General features: G+C 42.6%; 1 protein-coding gene across 3 annotated transcripts in view; it reads right to left on the bottom strand.

The window, feature by feature from the left end:
* RNF217 (ring finger protein 217) overlaps positions 1–25096 on the bottom strand; it is a 64070-nt gene extending 38974 nt beyond the window's left edge. The window contains exon 1 of one of the 3 annotated variants that reach the window (XM_072926848.1): positions 24136–25096. In XM_072926848.1, coding sequence (XP_072782949.1) covers positions 24136–24756 — 621 coding nt within the window. In that variant the 5' untranslated portion in view covers positions 24757–25096. The remainder of the gene's footprint in view (positions 1–24135) is intronic. The other 2 variants (XM_072926847.1, XM_012572657.5) reach the window with 2 other exon arrangements.
* Between the last annotated feature and the right edge of the window lie 2805 nt (positions 25097–27901).

Raw genomic sequence — 27901 nt, 5'->3', positions numbered from 1 at the left:
GCCACTGGGCAGCAACCCTCACTTTCAGCATGCCTGAGCTCCCAAAAGCATAAAAGTCATGATATGTTCACTGTAATTAATTTAAATACTTACCCCAGAAAATAAATTAGAAAGAAAACAAAATAACCTAACTCCCCAAAAATCAAAATCCAATTTTCTCAATCAAGGAGATTAAACCTAAGTATGCTTAGTTACTTCAGCACGTAGTTTTTATGTGTATGACACTCTCCCACAGGAACAATGCTTAAAAATGTACATCGCTGTTTCCTTGTCTTGCTTACAACAGAAAATTATCTACAGTCAAACTCCAACCTCCATCAGGTTCAAACTGGATTAACCCAGGTTAAACGATATTCCAGTGGAACAATACTGTTAACTATTAACAATAATTAGTATCACAATCAAAACTTCTCCCATGCCTTTCTTAAGATGGACATAAAGTTAACATCCATAAGATGGCCAGCAGGCTGGAGCACCTCTCTGATAAAGGCGGGCTGAGGAAGTTGTTCAGCCTGCAGAAAATAAGGTTCCAGGGAGATCCCAGGGCAGCCTTATAGTTCCTAAAAAGGGCCTATAAGAGAGCCAGAGATTTCCTACAACTGCATGGAATTACAGGACAAGGGGTTATTTGCCTTAAAACAGAAAGAATGTTAGGAGGAAATTCTTTACTGAGAGGGTGGGGAGATACTGGCACAGCTTGCCCAGAGAAGTTGCCAATGCTCCACCCCGGGAAGTCTTGGAAGGCCAAGTTGGACCAGGTCCTGGGCAAACTGGTCTAGTGAGTGGCATCTTTGCCCACAGCAGAGGGGTTGGAAGTGGATGATTTTTAACGTCCCTCTCAATCCAAACCATTCTATGATAAGCTGTTATAGAACAGTGAAAAAACATGGTCCCAAGCTTCACTTGGAATCACCACTTTGGTCTTCAGTTGGAGACAAGAAAAATCCATAAACTGTGAAAATTTATCCTACAGTTATTTATATTGAAAAATACAAGATCAAAAGTTCATTCTTCTACTGTTCTGCTATGTAGTAGTCAGGTCCCCCACCGGACATGAAACCTCAAACAGGCTCCTGAGCTCCCATTTGCCAAGCAGTATTTTATTTATTTCCAATAAAATATGGCAAATCACTGTGTATCTGCACAACTTATTCACTAACCTGTATTACTGAACCTCTAATACAGATAAGCCCAACTGATATCATCAGCAATAATCAATCAAGTCTTGGTTTCTCCAACAACAGCTGTTATGTTTTATTGTTGTACCTACAGAAACACTTCATGATGCTTGATATGCTTCCAACAAAGTGGTACTTAGCATAAAATAAGAAAAGCTCTCAATCAAGTAAAGGAGGTAAGAGAAGTATGTTCTTGCTTATCTCATTATTACATCCCAAAAGACGACTACAAAACCTGATAGAGTTGGCATGGATGTGGGTGAATACTTAAAAACAGCGAGAACTTTTAACACAAATGTCTCAACTATTCTCTTCACCAACCTGATCGTCTACATTCCCCAGTCCATAGAAAAAAGGACACACATTTTATAGCTGTTCCTAAACTGTCCTGCTTTCCTTCAGAAAGACACCTACAACTAGTTTCCATGCCTTTGCTAGTTTTGAGTTTTCAAGTTTTCTTGTGCATGTATTAATAATAAGTATTTTCATGCTTGACTGTCAGACTTGAAGCAAAATTGTGTCCTCTTTACATGATGAATTTAATAAAGAAACAGCAGAGTTGCATAGGTACAAGCAAAAGCAGAAGAAAGCCTGAAAAGTATTTTTCAACTGGCAGGTCAATATCAGGAGTAATAGTAGACATTTCTCAGATTGAAGATATAATGTATGAGAAGGTATAATGTAATAATAAAATACCATCACTTGTCTTCCCCTACAAACAAGGTAACCCAAACTTCTTTATATAATCAAGTTGTTACAAAAGAGGTAAATTTTGATTTATAATTATTTTGCTCTGCCTTTTCAAAAAGTAACCCATCTCACTGTATGAGTACCAAACACAGCTGGTTTTGATGAAAAGCTGTGCTAATAAAAGGTACCATGAAGTGACAGAAATTGGTAACTTTTACATGGCTTCAGTGATGGATGCGCATGCTGACCCATTTTCAGAAATCTAGGAAAGGCTAATGCAGAACAAACTTCCAAGCTTCTCCCTGCATGTCATCACTTGGACAAACTATAGATACTGTGCTGTAACTCCAGTGTCAAACTAATTCATCAAGTTATTTCTCACAGTGCATTTGAAGTTGAAACCACATTTCAATTCACATTTAGTGCAATGACGGATATAGCCACACAGGGAGCAAACACGCAAGATAAACAAGTGCAAACAGTACAGCCTTCTCCAGGGAGCTGAGGCAAAAGCTTCAGCAGTGTTTCTGATCCATACTTGGAGAAGCAGAACTAAAGTCAAGTGTCACCCCCGCTAGGAGCAAATTACCCATCACCAAGGAGTTAAACTGTTATCTAAGATACCTCAGCAGAAACCTATAGCACAGACGAAAAAAAATCATCTTAAGAAAGTTGAAAGTACAATTCTGTCCCATAATTGATCTAATCTTGTACAGTGCTGCACTCATCTGGTGCACAGTAATTTTTAAACAGCTTATTAAACAGCCAAGCTATCAGAGTTAATTCTCCTGATGATCAAACTCTGCCTGAAATTCTGGGGTTGTTACTGTGTCAGGTCAGTCTACCCAAGAATCTGACAGAACAGGGTCCTCACTGAAGCTGGAACTTCAGCTTGATTAAAGGACAGTTTGTATATTGATTGCTGCAGACCCTTTTTGTCAAAAGCAGCTAGAATCTTTATATCATAAAGCCATTAGAAACAGCAAAACAATGGGGAAGCAGACAATACAGGTGTTGTATACTAGGAAAATCAAACTGTAACTGTGTTTAGAACAATATATTGCACTTACCACTTTCTCTTAAAGCAGAGAAAACATGAAGGAAATCCATTTAAATCCCTAAAGGCAGTACTATCAGCTGAAAAGGATATTAACATACTCATTTTTGCATCAGGTTTACAACAGGAGGAGAAACTACAACTTCCTATTTTCCACAAAATCTCTTTAGAAAGACAAAGCAAACCCACTACTAGTTATCTCAGCTGCTGTTTATATATGTAAATCTATGCTTAACAGAAAAGGATAACATAACGTGACCTTTACTACAAACCTTTCACTATTTCAAAATATTGATATGTATTTGACAAAGATGTTGCAAGGTAGTGTTGTGCTCCAACTGCCTGCTTTTGTGATGAGGCAAAAATGAACAAAGGTAGAGTAAGTCAAGTATCTTGGGAGACTCAGGGCTAAAATCTCAGTGCTAACAGTAAGAAGGAGATTTGATTTGTGCAAAAGTACCATTGTGATCAGATGAGGCTGTGGGAATACTTGTATGTGGGGGAAAAAAAAAACAAACAACAAAACCAATGCAAGATAAAAAGAAATTTCCTTTCCCTGCCTTAAGTTTTTAATCATTTTGAGAGTAACAGCAGTCCCGGACAGCGAATGAATATGGAAAGGTGCATAACTGTTGTTATCACTGAGTTCCGATCCCTGCAATCATCTTTTTTGGCTGGTTAGAAAGAATGACCTGGAATAGAAAGGAAAAAGAGGACTCCTAACCCACACAGACTTCTCTTTCTGGATGGTATGCCAAGTTTACCCTGTATCACTAGTTTAACCTAATGGCTCCAGTAAAGCGATCAAACACCTACATGGACCTGAAAGGTTTGGAGTGCAGGTCCAGACAGACCTCTCCCATACCAGCTGTTCCCAGTATCCCTCCCCTGGTCTCACACCCCTTCAGCCACTCCATCAGGTCACAGTCAGCCAAGACTGACATTATCTCTGACTCCACCATGACTAATGGATAAAAATTTATGGAAGAAGTCAAAAGCTTTCCCTTCTTCCCCTCTCCTTTAGAGAGCAATTGCAAGGCTGCAAAGAGAGAAGTTTCAGTTAGCTAACACAGGAGACTGAAGTGTTTTTAAATTAAGTTTTCTAATTGATGAAGCAGCTGAATTAATTCCCCCTGTGACACATGATCACTAGTTCACAACCCAAGAGGAAAGTGGGAAGCACACAGACAAGGAGAGACTCTTGAAGAGGTAGCAGGCGACCAGTTGTCTTACCTATCGTCAGATCAAGTACCAAGCATATCTCTTGTTAACTGTGTTTACTTTTAGGAAGCTACAAGCTCAGCAGCTCCTCTCAGTAAAAAAGAAAAACTAATGGCAACTATAGCACCAGGGTTGGAGGAGTGCACTTGATCACTGCCTCCATGCAAATCTAAGCAGCAGTGTTTTCTGCACATGTGCCAGAATTTCTGTTCTTCAGAAAGCAGCCTGTATTTTGTTATAGCTAGGTGATTATTAGGTTTATGAGTACTAAAGTATATTTTCCCATTTTGCACAAGTACTTAAAATGCTCAGCAACATGCACGAAAATCCTTCACTGAGTTTCAGGTATCACCTCAGCATCTGCCCTGACACCAACCCCACAGCCCTTCACATGGGTTTGCACACTTTCCACTTCAGTAGGCACAATTCCTACTCTCCTCTCAACTGTCTCCCTGATGGATACAAGAGTCTTGTCTGTGAAGCTAGAACAAGAGGAATTGTTATGAAGTAAGTAGGTTTTTCAAGATGAAGAAATACATGATTTGTAATGAAACAACTAAAGTTAATACGTAACCTGAGCAACTTTGGACCAAGAAGCAGAGAACTCTACCAACAACTGTCATATATGCTACAAAACATGGCAAAGCAGCTGATCAGAAGAATAAAACAATGATTATTAAAAGATATACTGCGAACAGGACACCTCATTAACTTGGTATACACTGCAAGAAGTTTTTACGAAATACGCTTCACTTTTCTATTTCAAGAGTAAATATTTTAGCTCTAGAGACTCCAAGTTAAAAATGGTTATGGTAGGAGAAACTGCTTACAATCAGAAGAAAACCCCTACTTTTTATTTCTGTAGGTACTGCCTACCTCTTTACAAACAAAAGTAATTCAAACTTGTCTCAACATCCCTGCAATAAACCAAAACCCAAAACCAGAAAAATCAAGGATTATTGAGTACAAAGTTTTGGGAAATGATGAAAAGGTCATTAGACACCTGGATACTCCACATCTGCCAGTGTTAAACTTTTGTGGGGCTGCAGAAACTGGTATGTCATACTGAATTTTTATAGGAGCATTTTTGCAGTATCGAAAGGTAACAGTTTTCAGAGCACCACCAGAAAGGACTGGGGAGTAGGAGATGGGCAGGTGAAGGGAGGTGAAGAAGGTATCAAGTCAACTATATGCATTTCCACTTGTGAAGCTACAGACTCTAGTAGTAATTAAATTCAATACCAGTTCAGGAAATTCTAGTTTCATTAATTATTTCCAAAGAATTTATAGTCCTAAACAGTCCTCAGTGGGAGAAAAGCCACTAAGTAGGAACTGAAGCAGCACAGGAATAGAAGTGACAAAACACCGTAACAATACAAAAGAGTCTTTACACAAGGACATACATGTCCAACGCCAGATTTTGTCAGACCAAAAAGAAATTATCACCAGATTTTGTGAAAAAGAGACAGGCAGAATGATTGTTAGCAAGGAGAAGAAAACTTCTCAAAACTATCTGATTTACAAACACCCACATGATGTCAAATACTGATCTGTCTAGCCAAAATACTAGTTTTGTTTCAGATTTTTAATGGGATAAGAAATGTTGTTTTTTAGAAAAAATAGTTCTTCTAGATCTGCCCAGTGTGATTATTTCCTATGGTTAAGCAATCATTGACCACCACTTACCACCAAACCAAGCTTCTCTAGAGGTCTGGGTAGCTGCAATGATTGACCTCAGAAAGGGACAGAAGTTGCAGCTTTGATAGCTTGTTTGGGGGGAGAAAGAAAACAGAAAATTCAGGAAAAAGAAAGAATAGGGACCCACGTCAACCTTTCCTAGGAGATTCTGCCTTTCCCATAACTTCCATCTTTTCTCTCCTGCAGTTTTCACCTGGAAAATAACATCCTTTTACCTGACATTCATGGTGGAAAAAAATTTAGTCTTCAAAATTTTCTGAATCCACCTACTTTTCCTGACTTTAATAATACACATACAGGCTGACTCACCTCTAAACTGTTCCAGTTGCTCCACATTTTCATCCAGTGATGACTCTGCACTTGTAAAGTCTCTTTTTAGCCGTCACCAAACAGCAGAAGCTGCTGCTGTTGCCATGCAGAAAACTGTTGCCCCAAAGCACACTGACTTTCTGTGCAAAATAAAGGCAGGAATATTTGTATTTGTGACTTAAATAATAATTAGCTGTATTCTTATGCATGGGGTAACCTAATTATAAAGCCATTTTAAAAAATGAGGTCTTTGGAGTCTCCTTTCAGCTGTACTGAAATACCTGTCTAGTAAAATATTTTAATGCAACAATGGTAAGAATTATAGAAGACCGAAGAAAACACTCACATATAGTTCAAGGGGAATAGAAAAGTACCTGAGCCTTTCAGCTGATCAATGATTCCTCCAAATGATCACTTACATATCATGTTTTCATACACAGAATAATTATGCAAATTTTGCACAGTAAACAACTTAATACATATGAGAAAGTCTGACAAAACTATGTAACTCAAGAAAGCAATAAACATTCTTCAAATCAGGAAAAAAAAATAAATCCCTTACAAGTTCTAATTTCCATACACTTGCAACATTTTGTGTCTCTAAAGTACAAACAGTTACGCTTAAAAGTGCAAATTACAGTTCCATTTGATTTCTCGTTTGCAAAACTGTAATCAGTAAGAAAGAACAGGCTAGCAAGTCTACACAAAGAAAGATAAAACAAATAATGAGAGCATTTTTTAACATGCCCTTTCAGCAATTTCTGCACACGAAACCTCTAAAGAAAATTATTAATTTCCCATAACAGAATATAAATGTCCTGTAAGTAAAGAACGTATTTTTCCTAACACCAGCTTGATTGACCTCAAAGCACAGCTCCTAGTGATTCTGAGTGCCAAAGGTGAGTTCACAAACTGATTCACTGCACTAAGTGGTCATCTGTGAGAAACGCCCAGTGACTTCACTGGGATCATTCTAGAGGGCTCTAATAGTACCAGGAAGGGGAAAAACTAACAACACAGTTCTTATATGTTCACTATTACATTATTCTCTCTCATCTCATTGCTCCTAGACTCATGAAAGTTGTAATAATCCTCTACTCCTCAAGAACATTTTTGTGGGAGACTATCAGCTTCGACATACTTTTGTCAGCAAGGTGGAAATCAATCCATTGCATACAGAGGAAAAAAAACGTAACTCTTGATCAAAGGGAATAACTACTAGGAGTGGCAGGCAGCTACCTCATGCTGAGCAGCTGTTAGGCAGATATGTGCCAGGAGAGATCACATCCCAGGCAGAGCAAATGAAGGGAGCAAGCAGAGCCCTGCAGCCTGAGCTGCAGCCTGCAAGCATGCAGCCTCTCCTCTGCCCTGCTCTGCTGTCTCCGTTCCTCACATCTCTTCTTGTCTCTGTGCCAGGATTCCCCACACCACACTGGTCTCATTCCTCACCAAGCCAGAGAGCCTTCATCCTCTGCATCAGAAGCCTTACCACTAGAATCGGCTGCCTTCAGGGACCATGCTGTGGCACAGCATCCAGAAACAAGGAGCCCTGTCCCATGCAATTTAATCCACCACGGCCTATTACAGGGATGTACAACTGCCAGCATGGACAAAAAGTGCACCTAGTTTAAGTCCCACAAGACTGGGATACCTCCATTCTATAAGAATTAGTGAGTTAAGTCACCTAATGAAAAAATCTGCAGGTAATTCATGGTGAAAAGTTGCAGCTAAATATTTCATTCCCTGTGTACAGCATTTGTAAACATGAAGACAGCCTGAAATACTGAGTTCCTCATTCAGCCACTGAAACAGTAAAGATTTTCAGTGAAATAACCTAAATGTGATTTGTTGGGGTGGAAGATGTGTGCACTTTTTTCAGTTGGTTTATTTTGTTTTTTTAGCCACAGGAGCAACCAGGTAAGTGGGTTTCTCCAAAGTTCATGCTCGGAATTAGATTCAAGTAGGATGGAACATTTCCATCTGGAAGAAACCAAGAAAATCTGGAAGTCTGTTAGGACTCTTCAATTCTAACAGCAGACAAATTGCACCTGTGATGCAAAAATTATAATTTTAGTAACTTAAAGATACCCTTGCTGAATTCTCAAGAAATTTAACACGATTTTCCTCCTTAGCTATGACAGCAGACAAGTATCTTAGGATGGAAGACCTTGGATTCACATCCTACATGAGACTAGACAAACTGCATATATGCAGTACCGAATATCACACAACAGAAGTACTTTTAAGAGATCCTTAGAAAGACCCATTAAACTGCAAATTTGAGTGCAATACAGCCAAGAAAACCTGGTCAACCTGCAGAAACTGCTTGAGATATAACCAGAAAAGTGGAATAAAAAGCAACAAAAAAAGTCCACAAGAGTAGACTAGAACTTTTATTTAGACTCCACTAAAGATGGGAGCACCACAATTCTGCCTATATTACAGGAACTTTACATTTACTGAGGTGTGCAAATTCAGAGAGCAGAGAGGACCTAACAACAGAAGTTCAAACACAAAAATCCAAAAGAGAACATGAAAGGAGAAAGGAAGTTATACAAAATGTATATATTTCCACTTTCATTAGATGAGATGCAATTTAACTTTAGTATGAGAGTTTAATAATCATCATATTCATATTATTACTGTGTTTACAGATTCAAGGAAATTTCAACAATCAGGTACCAGTTCCCCAAATTTTTTTTTGGGGGGGGGGGGGAAAGCTTGGAATTTCATAAGTTTGCAGTAATTTCACATGAAACAGAACCAAAAAGCAACATGTTTTTCCCAAAGAGTTAACGCAAAACTGGTTTTTAAAGTAGTTTGAACTGGACCTGCAATTAGGCATGATTCCAAGGATTTTTCACTGAGGTCACCACAGGACAAGTATGACTGAACTGCTCTCACTTGTTTGCTTGGGTTTGCATCATGTAGTATTAGCACAACTAATTTATCTGTTATACAACCTAAGACATAGTATATGCAGATAATTTCTCTAAAATCTACACTCCCCAAAAAATTTCCAAATTGTGAATAAGTAGTGAAAGCAACAGTATGCCAAAACAACACTAAATTTCTTAATGCCATGTGATGTGTTCTGTAAGTTGGATAGTGAGAGCTTCTCTGTTATTAAAAAAAGCCCTTTGTTTTCTGTCTCATTAGTGCAGCCCTACCTGCCCAGCTATATTAGTCACTTCCTGCACAAGGACATTTGGACACCTACATGGCATTAAAACACAGTACAATACAGGTTTAACTGAAACAATAAAGGTGCAATTGGAGTAAAGCTGTCTCTTGTGACATCGCACACAGGAACTCTACTGCTTCAGAAAGATTAGATCTTTATCCCAATGCCCTCCCACCCCAACCAAATGCTGTTCAAAGAGAAAGAGAGAAGGAGGAAAAAAGGAAGGAAAAGATAAATGAAGTCTTAATCTCATGGTTATTCCATTCTCTTCTCCTTACTTACAGAGCTTGACAGGTAAGAAAAGGGAGAACAAAATGTATCTTCTGCTACTTCAAGGAGATGGTAAAAACCAGTGCAACAGTAAGATAACTACTACATGCTTTTCTACTTCCAAATTTCACAATCGTTCCACTTTGCAACCAAAACTATTTGTGTAATAGAAGCATAAAGCTATTGAGCTCTGCTTTCAAAACCAGTGTGCTGGAATCACAGCTGAGTAACAGAGTAACACAGGCTAGCCCAGAACTTCTGCAAGCCACAAGGAACACCACTTCCCATGACCATTCACTGCTTTGAACACAGCAGTGTACACCATAGCAAGGAACAGAGAAGCCAGCTGTAAATGATCTGTCATGAAGGTTCAACCTTGTCTTAAGTGTCTTAGCTAAACACAACAGAGTGATGACAGCAGTGCAAAGTATGGACAGCTCTCATGGAAATCCACTACCTGCTCTAAAGCTTTCATCAGACAAAAGGATGTGACATATAATCAGATCCTCCTGCAAGGAAGTCTCTCTCCTAGTCAATTAAACACTGCCAGGAAGAAAAGCAAAGCAAAGACTTCAAGACAACAGAAATAAGAAAAGTTGACAATTGAGTAATTTTTCACTTGAATGGCACTAATGAACTATCTACAATGTGACCAAGTTTGTCTTCAATTCTATAAACCTTTTCAGAGTGCTACTACAAACACCATATGCAAAAGAATCGCTGTGAAAAGGAAACTGCATTTTAAAAAGCTCCTGACAGGGGAAAGGAAACTTATCCAGGAAAGGGAAGAGGAAAGAGAGCAAAAGTTGGAAGCTGGTGAGAACAGAGGTCACTCTCCAGGATCTTTACAGCACTCACTAGATAAGCACTTATCTTTGAAGAAGCTCAACTTCCTGCCATAAATAAAGGTTTTATAACCCACCCAAAGCATGTACCAGCCACGCATTTACTTCTTTTTCCAGAGAGAGTTCCCATCAGTTTTTCCACCATGGCTTACACATATGAAGAAATCCATTAAAACCATACAACTCTCAGAAATATTTTGAATGTTTCAATGCCTGTTGGTGTCAGCATATGTCAGTTTTCATGTTTGTGCAAGCTTTGTTCAAATCCAGAAGTAGGCTTGTTGTGATCCAACTGGTGATTGCAGAGTCAAAATTTGCATCTATCAGTGCTTCCATTAAATTTGTCTTTCTAGACAGACTTCCCTGGTAAGCTCAGAGACATGAAGTGATATAACCCTGCTGGAGACCAGTTTAGTCTAGTGTAAACTTAACAAGAACCGAATAAAAAAAATTCTTTCATGCTGCACAGTCTTCAAAGGTGCAAACATATACAGAACATTAAAAACATAAGGAATGTATGCACAGCTACTGAGTCTCTAACTCTGTACAATATTTATTCATTTTCCCTGCAGATCCAGCTTCTACATAAAGCAGCTATAAAGAGCACAACAGCTTCAACAAGTTCATCTAGATAGTTTGCAGATGTATTTCACGACAAGTACAGAAACTCAATGTTTATTGCATCTCAGCAGCAAAGTCCTCCCTATGTACACCAGGTCAGGCATGCAGCCAAGATGGATTCACCATAATCCCCAATAAATCACCCTGCAAGCACCCTGAGCTTCCAAAGGACTACCTGGCAGCCAAGATAAGTACTCTAAGAATGCCAAAATCTTTTCACCAAACTTGACAGATATTGGTATTAAAAATTAGAAGGGAAAAAAAAAAAAGGAGAAAAATAGAAAACAACAACAATGAAATACCAGGAGATAAATCCAGAATGATAATGCTGCAGCTTGTCAACTGAAGCACAGAGTTAACTAGCAGAAAGACAAGGACATTCAACAACCAGCTACTTCCTTCCAGTAATTTACAGCAAATTTGCCCAGGTGGTAACAGTTAGTTTCACAAAAAATTACTTTTTCAAAACACACCCCACGCCCAAACCACATGACTTCAGAGATTGTTTTTCAATGTTACATAGCTCCTCCACCTTAACCATCTGTTCTGTTCATTGTTTTAATGTAAAAGCAATCAGTGGAAACTAAAACAATCACTGGTCTTTGCTGAATGTTCTCTCTCACAAGTTTCTTTATACAACAGCCTGCATGCATTCCCTTGGAGAGTTATTTCACAAAGGCATCCTCTACAGCCTAGGTCAACTCGGGTAACACCAATGCAGTCTCTCCTCTGCCAGCAGAGAGAAAGAATTGCTTGGAAATTGCTCGGATTCAGCCAGAACAGTCTAATCAGAAACTGCCTCAAAAAGTCAGGTTTGAAATGTGAGAGTTATTTCTCCTAAAACCAGAGTGAGATGCTTGACTTTACCTTCCATACAAACAAAACAATGCCAGATACAGAGCACTGTTTGAAGACTGCTGCAAGCAGGTACCCATTGGGCATTACAAAGCATTTTGCTGTTTCCAATGGTCAAGAAAAAAGTAGCTCCAGACAATAAAACTCTTCTACCGTTTCCTCATTGGACTCCAGCTTCTCAACAGTGCACTGAGAAGCACACGCAGCCTTACCATCCAACTGGGCCAAACTCAGCACACAGCAGCGGCACACGGAAAGCTTTCTTTTGAGAGTACTGAAGGTGCTGGCTTTGAAAACTGCTCTGATACCACATTTTTCTTCCTGATTTTAGAGACTGGAAAGATGCTCCCAATAGAGGCTCATACTGATTTCTAGCAATTCATTGCGATTAGTTTTGTGTTGTGCCAAAAATTCTTCACAAGCACCTACCCAAATTACAACCTCTTGCATTTAGACAGAAAAGTTATTTCTTCTTCCAGTTCTGCTTATGCTCAAGTAAAGAGTTCTGCATCTGCACAACAGCTTTTTTCTCCTTGCAGTCCTCCTTGGTTCCATTTTTCTTAAACCAAATTTATTTGGGTTACATCACCTGGTTTGTGAGGGTGGTGGGTGGGGGAGGGATTACAGGAGTGGCCTCTGTGAGAAGCTGCCAGAACCTTCCTCCATGTCCGGCAGAGCCAGTCTCTGGTGGCTCTAAAGACGGACGTGCCACTTGCCCATCAGAAATGGTGATAAACACCTCTGGGGTAACAGATTCAAACAAGACAAAAAAAAAAGTTGCTGTGCAGGTGTAGCTGTGACCAGAGAAGAGCAGAGTGAGAATATGTGGAAGAACAGCCCTGCAGACACCAAGGTCAGTGCAGAAGGAGGGGCAGGAGGCGCTCCAGGCACCAGAGCTGGGACTTCTCTGCAGCCCACAGTGCAGCCCACGGTGGGGCAGCTGTGCCCCTGCAGCCCATGGAGTTCCACAGCGATGCAGAAATCCACCTGCAGCCCACGGAGGAGATCCACGCTGGAGCAGGGGGATGTCTGAGCAGAGGCTGTAACCTGATGGGAGACCCATGGAGAGAGGGGCCCATCCTGCAGCAGTTTGAGGAGGATTGTTGCCTGTGAGATGGACTCAAATTGGAGAAGTTTGTAGAGAACTGTCTCCTGTGGGAGGGACCCCACGGTGCCGCAGGGGAAGGACTCCTCACCCTGAGCAGCAGGAGAAACTCCTGATGTGATGAACTGACCATAATCCCCATTTCCCATCTCTCCTAGCACCCTGGTGTAGGAGGTGGAGCTACGAAGGAGGGAGGGGAGATAGGGTCTTAATTTATTTTAGTTCTCATTATCCTGCTCTGATTTTGTTAGCAATAAATTTAATTAATACCTCTAATCTGATTCAGCTTTTCCCATGATGGTATTTGGTGAGCGATTTCTCTGTCCTTATCTCAACCCATGAACCCCAAGCATTTTCTCTCTCCTGTCCAGCTGTGGAAGTGAAACAGAGAGAGGCTTTGGTGGGTGTCTGGTATCCGGCCAGCATCAACCAACAACACCCGAGACTCCAAAAGATGCCTCACCAGACACAAGTGCCTCACTGCTCTCCTCTCTGTACTAGAGCCTCAAATTGCATTCAGATTTTCAGTGATTTCATCATTACCAGCCATGTACATCATCTGCCATCATTCACCCAGATCTGCTGTATCCTACTCACATTCCAACAGCTGGACAAGCTCCTACTTGAAAAATAAAAATAATCAAAGACCTCTTCCTTGCTCCTTTTCACCATAAAGATAGATAAAATTCTCCTACATGGAAACTCAATAAAGAAGCAAAATTATAAGCTAGTATCATAAAATTTATCATCAGGTGCCAGTTCATAACTGATGCAATGACATGGGACTCTTCTCCTTTCTCCAAACATCTCAAAGCTGTTCATTAAAATACATGGTTCTAGCCTGTGAAAGCTGTAGTCACAGCCCAGTGCACATGCTAGAACTTTTCTAAAAATCTAGATTAATTTTAAAAAGATGCTTAAAATTCTTATGGGTCAAAAGCAGTACACCTGCAGAAACATAGAAAACCAATTAGAGTGGAAAAGAATATGCTGGAATAGTCATTATTTTGGTTGTGTTCTTCAACAGAAACATTAAGTTTTTTACTAATACCAAGAGACTGTATGACCAAGCTCAGAAGAACCTCCACTATTAAAATCTAATTACGCATACTAGTTCTTCCATGACAATGCCATACGTTGCTCTGTTGTACATTTTTAAATGTCATTCAATACCAATATGTATTTTGTGTCTTTGCAGAACAAAAAATCCAAACAAACCACAACATAACCCACACAATAAAACCCCAAAATTCTTCTATAATTTTAAGTTGTGCTTAAATTAACAAGTCTTTTCACTTGTTATTCAAATAGATTAGGAACAACAAGAAACTTCCTTTGAGAGCGCTGTGGTGCAGAAAAACATTTCTCTCAAGAAAACAACAACCATAGTTGGCATTGCTTGGCTGCAGCAAACTAAAGCTGTTGAAACAAGCTAGATCAAGAGAGAGGTTGCTCATTTGCAATGCTACTCACATCAAAAATTTCACTTGTAAGACTATCTCCAGAAAAATCTATGTTACAAAATACATGAGGATGCTTTAGAATTCAGCTAGTTGAAAGCTCATATGTAATGATGCCACAGGCAGTGGAGACAGGACCAGTGGGTACCAGCCTGGGCTTGACTGGGCACCTCAGAGCTGTGAGCAGCTTGAGTAACTCCCTGGACTCTGCTGGTCCAAGAGCTGTGGGTGCAGATGCACCTTCAGGCACTGGATAAGCTGTAACTTCCGTCTGGATTGTGAAAGAGGAAATGATGCAGCAAAAGGACCAAATTGCAGTTTTGATTTCATCGCGCTCCAATGAAAACCCCTATTTGCCACCTTTGTGAACATGTCATTTTCAAATGTTTTGGTTTGACAGGATGCCACAGTTGCCAAAATAAACTGCTCAGCTTAGCACTTTATTCACATGTTATGGTGAAATAAACATTTGTATATTGTACATAACACAATTAGAAACTTGGTAAGACTAAAAGAAGCAAAAAATGACTGTGAAAGGTTACTTTTTAAACCAGATCTTTTTTCATTTGGTGATGGATCAAATGATGCACAAATAGTAGGGAACAAATAGCAGACTGGGGTAAGCAGCACTGCTAGCTAAAATCACTGTATACCAATCAGCTTTAGACAAGTTTCCTTTTCTTGTCATGGAGAGAAAATAGAATGAATGAGACCCAGAACTCATTTTAGATCCTTAATTTACCAGAAGTGATAGCCTGGCCTTGTCTAACTACATATCATGGCTTGGGTGAGGGTCTCATGAAGCATTACACTGGGATAATTCAGGTAGGATTTGATGAGTTGCTTTCACTGAAAGAACAACAAATCAAGCCTTGACACGAAATACCTACTTTGCTGAGACAAAAGCACTCAGCCTATGTCTATCAGCAACAGCTGCAACTCACTGCAAGGAAGATTAATATCTTACTGACTTGGAAGATGCTAATAATTTAAAATAAAGTTAGAACTCAAAAAAATGTCTTGAAAAAACTGGTATCTTCAGAAGTTTGAAAATTACTCTTTAAATGTTACTGAGAAATACAACAAAAGCAAGGCTGAATTTACTTTCCATTATACAAATGAGTGAATATTTCTGCGTCTGCTTGAATTCCACTTCCCTTATGTAAGCCAAATGGGGACCACCACACATGTGCGTACTTTGAAATATCCAGATTTTAATACTGTATTTAATTTTGGCCACTTTGAGGTCTAGGTGCATCTGTATATGCTAATACGCAGAAATGTCTAACAGAAACAACATTTAGACTGAACTCCAGTGCTTCACAAATAATTTTCTAACCTCCATATGGATTAGTTAATCACAAAAAAAACATATTAACATGTACATTTTGTACTTGGTATGCAACAGTAGGTATCTACATACTGTGGGCTATCTTTGATCTTTTGCAGCTCCATCAATTCCAAAAAAGTCCGAAGTTGCACATGCTTTCCCATTTTTAACCTGCATGCTAATGCCGTAAAGTTAACTAAACAGAGTTTCTGAGCTATTGCACAACTGAACTGCACACACATGTAAAAAAGCACTGAACAATTTATATGCTTGCTCCTGTGAGGCTTCTAAGTGGACAAATTTTACCCAGCACTGCACAGATGCACTGGAGTGCAAAGACATAAGATGCCCTCTCCCCAGTAAACATGTTCATAGTGAAAAACATTAAAATGGCTGAAAGGTTAAGAAGCCCTTCCCCACATTTCTCTGCCCCCCTACAGCAGCAGTAGTACTGACTACAGTGAAAGACACTATTCTTTTTGCTTCTGCAGGGAAGTGGCACCTCACAGGCACTCTGTAATCATGTCACAGATGGGACGCTTTACCTACCTACTTCACCCACCCTGCTGCCAATGGGGTATATAAGTCTTTCAGCAGCTCAGTAAAACACTAATCCATTATTTTCCTGGAAGTTCTATACTTTAAACTGTATTTAGAATCCTTACTATTTTTTTCTTTTTTAAGGCTAGATTTATTTCCTGCCTACCTCCATCCAACAGGAAACCAGAAAAAGACGTAGTCCTATTTCACTTCCTGGCCAACATTTACCAGAATAACTGGCCAGTATTCATCTGCAGCTTTAAACAGAGGCAAAGGATCCACCCTACATGAAGGCCATCAGTCTTCACAATTCCCTTTTGTTTTATGAAAGCTTACCCTGAGCAAGTCCACCTTCTGGTGCAAACCAATTCCTACATGATCATCATGCCCTTCCCATCCCAGTAATCTTCTTCTCCCTTTTCTTCCTTCCTTGTATTGTGTGAGCAGCCCCAAAGAGCCATGTCACAGCTGAAATAGTTTGGATAGGACTTCCCTTTCCTACAAGCTAAAGGGATAGAGTCACTCAGATCCCCATCCCAGACCCCGAAGCTGATACACCACCATTCCTACAAGATCAGGAAGCCAAACCAAGTAAAGCAGAGAGGCACCCACCTTTGCCGCCATCCATATCATGTTAGTGGTAGAAAACAACACATAATGGCATCACAATGACTAAGTTTGAGAAAATAAAACCTTGCCCCTTCTGTTTTCCAGTACAAAGTCTTATATTGTTTGTGCTGTACTTAATAAAAACATCACTGGGGAAAATTAGTCCTCTGTGGTCTACTTAGCAAGATCGTAAGGAAATGTAAGTGTGATAGACTTGGAAATTTCTTTACCTTTTCATGGAATTCTAAGGTAGAAACTGCACAGCCTTTCTCACAATTAAATAAGAGTAACAGCACATCCCAACAAGGTTGTCAACTAAAACATACATCAATCTCGATTTGAAGCAGTGAGGTAGCATCTAACAGAAGGGGCAAGGTTTTATTTTCTCAAACTTAGTCATTGTGATGCCATTATGTGTTGTTTTCTACCACTTTCTCACAATTAAATAAGAGTAACAGCACATCCCAACAAGGTTGTCAACTAAAACATACATCAATCTCGATTTGAAGCAGTGAGGTAGCATCTAAGGTAAATGTGGATTTGAACATGGAATCTAAGCCATTTCAGATTTAATTCCAAATCCAGTCTAAACTACTGTTAAACTTCTGACCTTCCACACTGAAATCCATAAAATTTTCTTCTGAGTAGAGTCTTTAATGTTTCACTCTAATTTTTAACTTCCAAGTAAAATTAATTTCTTTGCCTTACCAAAATTTTCCAAGTACTTAAAAATGGACTCAAAAATTAAATAAGCTCTTCACCAATAGGCAAATTTGTCACTTTTTCTAGTGACAAATTTTTAAGCATCTTTTTTGTGTATTAGCCAAATACAAAATAGTATTTGGCTAATAAAATCATATAGACAAGAATTTTTTTACTTTTAAAATATAATTAATCAAGAAAGTACTTTAAAAAAGGAGCAAGAGAAACATAAGCACAAGCAGATGAGGCATAAAGACAGATAAACCTGGGTGGGTAAGTAATGTACTTCTTTAGGGGGAAGCCTCCAGTTTGAATTCTTTTAAAGAAATTACATCCCTTACACCTCTTAATCATTTTGACAATGTACTGACATCCTGGCCATTTACACTTTATTCAAGCCTGGCTGGTTTAGACAGCAGGAAGCAAGATATTTGTACAAGAAGAAAAGAAGAATGAAGGGCCAAGAGGCTCCAGAGCAGTTGGAAGAACAGTTGCTCTGGGTGGAGAAGCAGCTATGGGGCAGAGGTGAGCTGAAGGCCTTCACAACCCTCATTTAACTCCTTCATTTCTTTTTGTTTGAGCAACTGCACACCAACAGTTCAGTTTTCAACTCATTTTACATTCCCTGGACTGATTCCATACCTGTGCCTGGTGGCGCCTCTGAACAGCTGGTAGGAGCAGTGGGAGGGAGGGCATGCAGCAGATGATCTCCTTATGGCTCAGCCTGCCTGTGGTCTCCAATGCCAACACCACCCACAGACCAGCGAGGTGCAACACACTGGCTGTGAAAGACAGCTGACAAGGAGGGCTTCTGCTTCATAGAAATAACACATTTTCATAATTAGGCCTCAGCCCCAGCTACACCAAAACTGGTTCTCCATCTCCCACTGCAATTTCCCATTCATAGGAAAACTTTACACCTCAATCAACTTCACTATCAACATCAGCCAACTCATGGTATCACCACTGGACGTGCCATTTACCCTTACCACTTGCTACCAACATCAACAATTTCATGATGCTACTTATCCTCCCCTCAGGAACTCGGGCCTTTTTCCATCAGCAAAACCCTTCCTGCAACTGTTCAAACATGACACCATCTTTTCTATTCTCAGTATCTTAGATCTCAGAGTTTTACTGAAAATGTTCTTAGCTGTAAGAAGAGCCACTCTCATGCTTCACTTCGTAACAGCATGGCTAAGAAATAACAGCCACAATTCCACCTCTACACCTGCCAAAGACTTATCTAGCCACGTAGAGTGAGCTTGAAGCTACTCCTGCACAGGGAACAAATATACCACATGCAGTGCTCATATGCTGACAGAGTACCTAGGCCTACACACAGTGGGGTAACTAGGCAGTACTATAATTCAAGATCATTGCTCAAAACTAGTTTTCTTTCAAATGATTTTCAAAGCATCTTCATCAGTGCTGGATTTTGTAAACTGTTCCAAACTTAAGTTCTGGCACAAACTGGATTCACCAAGACACATGTAAGATGGACTTGAAGTCTGCCATGTATCTTGTCAAGTTGAAAGACTAACTCTCACAATCTTAGAGGTACTTTGGTATCATCCTGCATTGTGATATCTGCGTACGCAGCAGCATTTTGATGCTGGTACTGTATACAACACATCAGGAGACATGATAGACTTTGAGAAGTCACTTGCTGAAAATGTCAGAGAAGTAGTTTAGGTGCTCCAGCAGCTTATAGGCTGCTTACATCTGATGGACCAAGTCTATCTGCCTTGTCTCCTCGGGAACACAGCCAGCTTACAGCAGCTGAAGCTGCTGATTTGGTTTAGAAAGCCTGTAAACCAGCAGGTTCTTTTCTCCTCCTGCACCTCTCTTCCTCCTTTGGAAACTTCTGCATTCTTTCTAGAGGGGTGGTTGCTCACCCTGCCATCATATCCTGGTAGGCAGTGTGCAGCTGTCCCAGCAACTCGGGAGCTGGTGTTAGAGCAAGGTTTTAGATTAATTACCCTTGCAAACACAGAGCTGCTTCTGCACTGAATGACAGTGGCCTTTCCGAGCTCTGGTTTGACTCAGGGCACAAGCAGCTCATTAACCATCAGATGATTCAGCACTTGGTGCCTACATATCTGCTGGCTGGTTTTCATCAGCAGACTACAGCTTTGAAGATGTATGATCTATATCATACCATCAGACACCTGACGAGACACAGGTGTCAAGGCCCTCCAGCTCCAAGCTAGTACTAGTTTTATGTGATGCAGACTGCTCCTCAATTTTCCTCTTCACTATGCAGGTTTATAACCACATTTCCCACAAAAATCCTGACTGTAACTGTCAGCAGCTTTTTTTCTCCAGTTCTTTCAGAAGAAAAATTTTGCACAGAGAGAGGGGTCAAAAAAAAAAAACCCCAAAAACTCAGGTCACAGAGAGAGAAAGACTGAGGTCCTGAGCAGAGGGAGGATGATCTACACATTTCATGCTCAGAAGAAAGCAGAATTCTTGTCCCACCAAAGCTAACCATGCACAAAACACTGTCAGATGCAGTCCCTCCCCACCCCCAACCATCCCTTCTGATTTACTCATGGCTACTAATCTCATTAGAGTTTCTATAATTAAAGCGCCATAAAATCTGATGAAGAATACAGTATGGTATTTAAATTAACTCACCCAAAGTCTTTTACTGTAACAATTACTCTAACAGAGTTACAAGATTTACAAAATAAAGCATCACTAATGAGCACAGGATCAAAACTGGATTATCAAGTTTCCCTATTTGCATGTAGAAAAAGCAGGCACTGAGGTTTCTATAAAACTTTTGCAGCCATTTTATAGGAAAAGTGAAATGTTCCCTCTAACATAAAAATACAAGCAGCCCAGAATGGTTAGGAAGTGAATCACATTTTCAGCAAACCTTGGTATGCACAATTTCTGAAACAACCTGGGTTTGGTGCCATGTTTAATGGAGAGAAAGATGGGAAGTGAAGGAGGTGAATGAGATAGGGATATAATATAACACCTGTGAGATGTGTCCTGGTTCTTGCTTCCCTGTCCTAAGTCTGTATCCTGGATGACAGTGCAGAAAGTCACATCCTCCAGTGGGTTAAAGTCCTTATACCTTAAAGTTCATGGAGGGAGAACACTGGAGCAAATTCTTCAACCTCACTCATTAAGCGTAACAAACAACCTTTCTGGGCTGCATCAACTCCTGGAGAAAGGGCTTGCTGGGACCTGAGTCAGGCTCTATGGAATCCACACCAGATCCTGAGCTTCAAAAGCCACAACCTCTTCCATGACAACCCATCACCCATACCTATCAATTACCGTATCATCAATTTCTTTGAGTCCAAACAAATGGTCACAGAATTTTTTTGTGAATGGTAAATCAACTGGTCAGACTCAGACACTAAAGAGCCCCGAGAACTCTGTGACTCAGATGGGAAATAGAATAGCTAAATGAGGCAGAAGTAACATTACCTGATTTGCCAAAGTCAGGCTCCAGATCAGCTTGGGCATTCCAGGCTCGCCTGCTAAACTTCTCCTCCAGCCACTAAATCTTTGAAAGGGATTATGCAGCAAGGTGCCAGTGATAAGAAAGACTGGACTTGACCTCTAAGGACCTTCAAATGTTACCCTCATTTTCCAGCATGATAAGCAACAACTCTGCAGTTGGAGTATTTTCATCTGGCATTCCTTTTAAGAATGCCTGAAATGTCAGTTGATTTTCTGATCTATAAAAGCTGAAGTTCTGATGCTCTTATATATTTGCATAGAAGAAAGCAGGGTGCATAACAGAGCTTTTGCTTTGCTACTCCATTTAACATCATTTCAGGATTCACAATGAAGCTATCATGAAGAACACAGCTTTCTTCAGGGAGAGAACACACACAGACATCAAAGGTCACACAAATTATTTTAAGTGCTATACTTCTGCCAATATATTCCACATTTTCAGCATGAGAAACCACTCCTCCAGAGATATAGAGTCAGCCAGAGCAGAGATTACTATTTCTCTGACAAGAAAACCAGACCTAAACTATTCACAATGCTGCTTGGGGTTTTGTTTTTCAGTCGTTTTTTGTTTGTTTTCAATTTTAAGTACATTCTTAAATCAGGTTGATCATGTCCCAAAGTAAGATCTTCTAAAATTTTCAAACAAAACCAGCTTTTCAGCATTTATACCTTTCTCATATATTTTCTTTTTTATTTACTACAAAAAATGCGAAGTCTCAAAGATGAAAGGTAACTTGATTTCTAACCTATACTGGCTTTTCACTCATCCTTCCCAGAAATTCTCCTAATATAACTGACACGGAGATGCCTTTCTCTCTCCCCAGGATGACTCACAGGGTCCTTCCAAAGCACAAAGGAAAGACAGATCAGTTCTTGTTCTTCTTGAAGAAATATCATTTTCTTGTCCTTTTCAAAAAGGAAGATAAGGGAAGAACACATTGGACTGTTATTGGTTGCATTTTGTTTCACTTTTCCCTAACAAATTTACCAAGCAGCTAAAATTCTGCCTGGTCATAAAAGCATTTGTAACAACATGTCCACAGAAGTGCTCTGTGAATCTCACCCCTCATGATCAGTATCCCTGGCCCACCTTTAAAGGACAGGAGTTAAGTATCCATATGGCTATGTGCCAGATGGGTACTTTTCAATAGCTGCTGGGACCAGCTTTGCAGGTGCTTAGCAATAGTAGTGGCTTCCTTGAAGGGCATCCCTGAACACACATCCAACACCTGGCCAATGCTAAATCCACTTCACAGCACATATACGTGCTTCCTAGGCCAGCCAGCTATTTCAGCCACCAAGCTGCTGCTTCCTTCTCAAAGGGTTCAGCCTAAACCAGACAGAAGAGTTCTTCAGTATGTCTTTAGATACGTGATCATGTAAGTTCCATTACATCACTGCCAACTGCAGGCACCTACAGAACATGGGGAAGATCACCCTGACATCACAATACTTGTCAATTTCCAGCTTAAATGAAAGTCAGTACTCTGACATATGACCTCAGTAGCAGATACCAAAGCGGCACAAATGTGCACTGACAATATAATCTAAAAACTTAGTGAGAATTTGCAGTCTACCACTTACCTACAAATCAAATCATTCTGTGCATGAAGTCTCAAGAAGGTTTATTAAGTGCTCCTGAGTTTCAGTGCTGCAGGAAACATGGAAAACATTAACTCTGACCATCCAATCCATTAGTTCCCAAGTAGAGCCATTTGCTGTTATCTAAACCTACCCAAACAAGATCACAAAAATGCTACTGAGTTTACTACTAGCCTGAACAAATGCTACCAGCACCAGCAATGCCACATAGGCCACCAGGGCCCAGAGACGAGAAAGTATTTGACTTCTGGTAGCACATGCAATCTCCAAGCAGTGAAATGTATTCTGGCCAGAAGAAGCCTGTCAACTATCTATGGAGTGCAGGGGTAGCTATAATCATCCATTCCTTCCCTACACACAGCACAGCAGGAGAACAAACTGCCCCAGCACAGCACCAAGCCCCAAGAGGTGTAAAAAATCATTCCACCACCAAACTAGCACATTTCCACCAGGCACATCCTAAAAGCTTATGCTGAATAAAAGCATAAAGGCAGTAAGCAAAGGGTTTAGTTGGTTTTGTTTCTTCCACATACACCATACTTCTCCCATTGTTCTTCGTGTTTAGGGCATGACTACACTAGCAGCAGAAACACACAAATATTCTGTGGTGCTAAACTAACTACAGATAATATTAGCCAAGACAGAGCTTAGTTATCAAGCTGCTGATTTTGGTTTGAAACAGCAGCTCTGACTGATAAAACAGGGATGAACATGTAAGCACCGTATATGCCAGCTATCTGCCAGGATGAGCAGTTGCCTGCTCAAGATGGAAAAGTTGTGTTTTCAAATTTTTTCCTCCGAAGAAGTTATTGTTTACTGTTGTTAACTGCAATTGTTCACCAACAGTCACAAACACACAATTTTAATCTAGCACACCACCAAACGTGATGTGTTCTGCGAGGAGCAGGCCAAGCGGCTGCACCAAGGGCCCGAACATAAAGCGGCAGCAGGCAAAACCCCCGGCTCCAGGAGCCACTTCGAAGGCGGCTGCCAATGCTCCCAGACTCCGCTCCTTATCACTCCTTGGCCTCCTCTTAAAAGAAAACTGGTGCCGCCGGTCAGGTAACAGCAAGAGTTTGAGATTTCAAAGCGAAAATTCTTATAAAGACTGAAGAACCACAAGACGCATTAGCGACCAGCCGCGTACGAACGCGCAGAGCAGCGCTTGGGGAACGGGCGGTCGCTGAACGCGCAGCTCGCACGCAGGTGGCGGCCGAACGCGATCCGTGCGGGACGGGAAAGGTTTCCGCAGCTCCGCACCCCGGGGCCCTGCCCGGCTCGCCGGGCGCGGCGCAGCGCTCAGCTCACCGGGCTGCCCGACCATGCTGCGGCCACAGCCCCCCCAGCACACCCCGGCTGCTCCCTCTAGGAAGTACCTGGGAGCTGAGGTACCGCCGGAGGCACTCCTCGCACACCGCCTTCTTGCAGCAGGACAGGGGCTTGATGGGCTTCTCCTCCAAACACACGCGGCAGCTCAGCACCAGCAGCGGCCCGAACTCGCCCGCGATCAGCCCGGAGAAGGGCTCGGGCAGCAGGTACAAGTCCACCACCTCGATGCTGCCGCCGGACGACAGCGGGTCGTCGCCCGACACCACCCCGCGCCGCGCGGGGGGCTGCCCCGCGCCCGGGCCGCCGCGGGGGGAGCCGGGGGCCGCCACCGGCCGGTCGTTCTCCACGCAGTAGACGGTGCAGTACACGTGCCGCCGGGGGGGGCGGCGGCGACCGCTGCCTCCCTCCGGCCCCTCCTCCGCCGGGGCCGCCGGTTCCCCCGAGCCCGGCGGCTGCTCCGGCCCGGCCGCCGCCTCCGCCTCCTCTTCGGCTCCTCGCCGCTCGGGGCCGACGGCGGCCGGCAGCGGCTCCCCGGCCGCCCCGCCGCCCGGGACCGCCTCTCGCGGAGAAGGCGGCTCGTCCGGGCCGGGCTCCCGCGGGTCCCCGGCCGGGCTCGGCGGCGCGGCGGCCGCTCGCGGGGTGCTCAACGAGCTCTGCTGCTCCCCCATCGCCGCCCGCCGCCGCTCCTTCCCATCCAGCCGCCTCCCGGCCCCGCTTCTGCTTCCGGGTCCCGAGCCCCGCTGCGCCGAACCCCGCGCCGCCCGCTCGCCCGCCCGCCGGTCCGCGGGCGCCGGCTGCCGCCGCCCGGCCTCCCCGCCGAGGGGCTGCGGGCGCGGGGGAGGGAGCGGCGGCAGCGGCGGGTGCCGCTCCGGTCAGGGCCGCCCGCGGGGTGCCAGCCCGAGCCCGACCCCCATGCCGGGGAGGACGCGGGCAGCCTCCCCTGGTGCCGCGGGGCAGCGCGCCCGGCCGCGCCCCGCAGCCGCCCCGGCCCGCCCCGCACGTCACCGCCCCCCGCCCGCGGCGGCCGCCCCGCCGGGCGCGCCCGCCTTCCCCGCCCCGGCCCGCCCCCGCCCGGCTGACGCAGCTCCTCGGCTGCGCCCCTCATTCAGCCGTAAACACTGCGTGGCTGCCCGCACGCCAGTGTCCGGCGTCGGCACCGCGAGGCGTTGTCGTGATCCCCAGGCTCCCTCCGCCGTGTGCCCGTACCTGCGGCCCGGCCGCAGAGTAATGCCCTCTGAATAAATTACGAGCGTCCGATTAAAAATCATTCCAGAAGGAAAAAAAATGTGGTGAGCATCATCAACTCTGTGGGAGCTGCTCACTAACATCAAGGCAATAGAGTGACATTCACAAAAACAACTGAAACTTTTAACAGGAGTATCCACACAGGTCCAAAACAGTGTTTTCTTCTTCATGTACTCAAGGGGATTAGGGGGATATATACACATTCTGCTCCTAGAGTTGGCCAGTATGCCAGTGCCTCTGCTTGAAGATGGTATCTCCAGGCCTTGGTGTCATTATTTACATCATTATGTAGGGAAGATGTCATGGAACTGATGCTGCAGCAACTGAGTACCTTAACATGGATTGCGCAGTTTCCATCCCGAACTTTGTGTCCTTGTGTTACTCAGAGGTTAATTAGTTGCTCTGCTTGAGAGGATATGGTGTTTGGCTTAACTAGAGTGAGAAGAGGAGGTCTGCAAGTCGGGAGATGACAGGGACATCATGGCTATGTGCATGCAGTGCCCTCAACCCCAGTGAGCTCATGAGCTCAGGCTCATGCGGGGAGCAGCTCCGTGCGATTGCCTGGCTCTGTGTTTGAGTTCTGCAGCACAGCTGCTCAGCCACAGTGTCCCAGAGTGCAGGGCATTGAGGACACTGTATGTGGCCAGTCCAGCTTTTGGTTCCTGTGTGGCACTGAAGTATATGTGCGCTCTGGGAAGGAGGTGAGGCTCCCAGAAAGCCACACAGGGTGGCTGCTGAAGGTTGGCAATGGAGGCACCACAGGCTCTGTGTGGCAACTGGCAACAGCTGCTGGCTTGGGGGGCTCTTTGCCTTGAAGATGCTGTATTTCTTGCAGACCCAATTAGATGTGAAATTCAGTGGGTATGAATTTGTGCAATGTCAGACTACAGTTACTCCTCCAGGAAAACAATGTAGAGGAATTATTTATTTTAAACAATATGTATAACTTTTCTTACTTGAGCCTTTAGGGATTATGATCCCAAAGCTTACTTTGAAAATATGAAGTGTAGAACTTGTAATGATTGGCTAAACAAAATTTCCTACAGGTCTACCACTTAAGAACTTGGAACTTAAAGTAAAAGCTAGAAAGATAGCATCATTGCAAGAACCAGAATGATCCACTGTTAATTCGGAAATGTGTGTGCTAAAGCACAGCACGGGAAAGGGATCCTTTGGGAATTCAGGATGGCAACGATAATCATACTTAGCTGAGGGGAAGCATGAAGCAAATAGGAGTTGCAGAATTGCCTGTGCCCTACCAGCCAGTGGTCTAAGGATGGGTAGTTCAGTGGCCTGTTCACCGACCCCAGCCATGGGTTCTTGTGGAGGAGAGTGAGCAGACTTGCCAACCCAGCTGTTCCCAGGGTCCCCCATTGTCTGGGATTGTGGGATCAGCCCCGGGCCTGGCTGGTGAGCAGCCCCCAAGGGGACTCTCCCACTCCTTGACAAACATATCAACCAAGTATTTGCAACAAATCTTTGCCATATTCTGTATATATTCTCTCAGGCATATTGAAAAAGTATGAAATTATACAGTAGTAGACAGAAAAAAATGTAGGCTTAAGGTAAACATAATGTGACCTGCTAGTATGTACTGACAGCCTTTCCCACTGTGCCTTTACACAGACTCATATTTGAATGACATTAAGGGAGAATTTTCACAAAAAGACCACCCTAGTCTCCCACCAGCCCCCAACAATCTGACAAAATAGGATTTTTTGTTGCATGGCCCTTGATTATTCTGCAGGAGAGCTGTGAGAGAAGGAGTGGTCAGTGACTGGTTCTGTTGCACTGCTGGTGGGTGCCTGGGTGCATGAAGCAGGAGTCTGTATGGGGATGAATGTGTGGATCCCAAAGAGGCTGCTGTTGACAGGCTGCATGATGTGTCTTAGGCTGGCTGTTGCCCAGGTTTTGAGAAACCATGAGTCAGATTTGCATCCAGAATGAATCTTGGTTTAAAAATCTGATTTTAGAGCCACACATTTTACACTCACTGTAGAGCAAGTCTAGCCTTACGGAAGATATTTGAAAGATAGCAGCACTGCTGGATTTGCATAAGATTACAGATTAAAATAAATTATCCTACAGACATAAACCTTTTTATCACCAAACTGTTTGATTTACAAGAACTTCATTATGTTTGAGCACAGTTGTGTAGAACTGAGCCTAGTTGCTTGAAAAATCGCTTTTCTCCTTGTGATGTACTGCCAAATCAAACTCCACAGAGATTCACACATTTGAACTCTGCAAATGAAGTATGAAGAAGCAGCTGGCAGGGCATTAATTATTTGTGAGAAATCCCTGGTTTTGGAAAGCTCTGTTCAATGTTGTCCACCAGAACCTGGATTTGCTTATCTTTGGGGACATAGCAAATTCCATAAGACTTTTCTTCTCTGTTGAAAAAACTGGAGGCCTTGGTTTGAATAGGTATGTTTATGGCTGGTCCTTTTACTCATGCCTGATTTTAAGGTTCCACATCTTAGAACCAGGGGAGACACTTGTATTTTCAAACAAAGTAATTGACTGACACTGTTCTAGTAATGCCCAAATTTGGGATTGTTTTGTGGA

The sequence above is a fragment of the Taeniopygia guttata genome, chromosome 3 (genome assembly GCF_048771995.1).
Source record: "Taeniopygia guttata chromosome 3, bTaeGut7.mat, whole genome shotgun sequence".
Taxonomy (NCBI): domain Eukaryota; kingdom Metazoa; phylum Chordata; class Aves; order Passeriformes; family Estrildidae; genus Taeniopygia; species Taeniopygia guttata.
The sequence above is the reverse complement of the archived record's forward strand: the minus strand, read 5'-3'. Positions and strand labels throughout refer to the sequence as shown.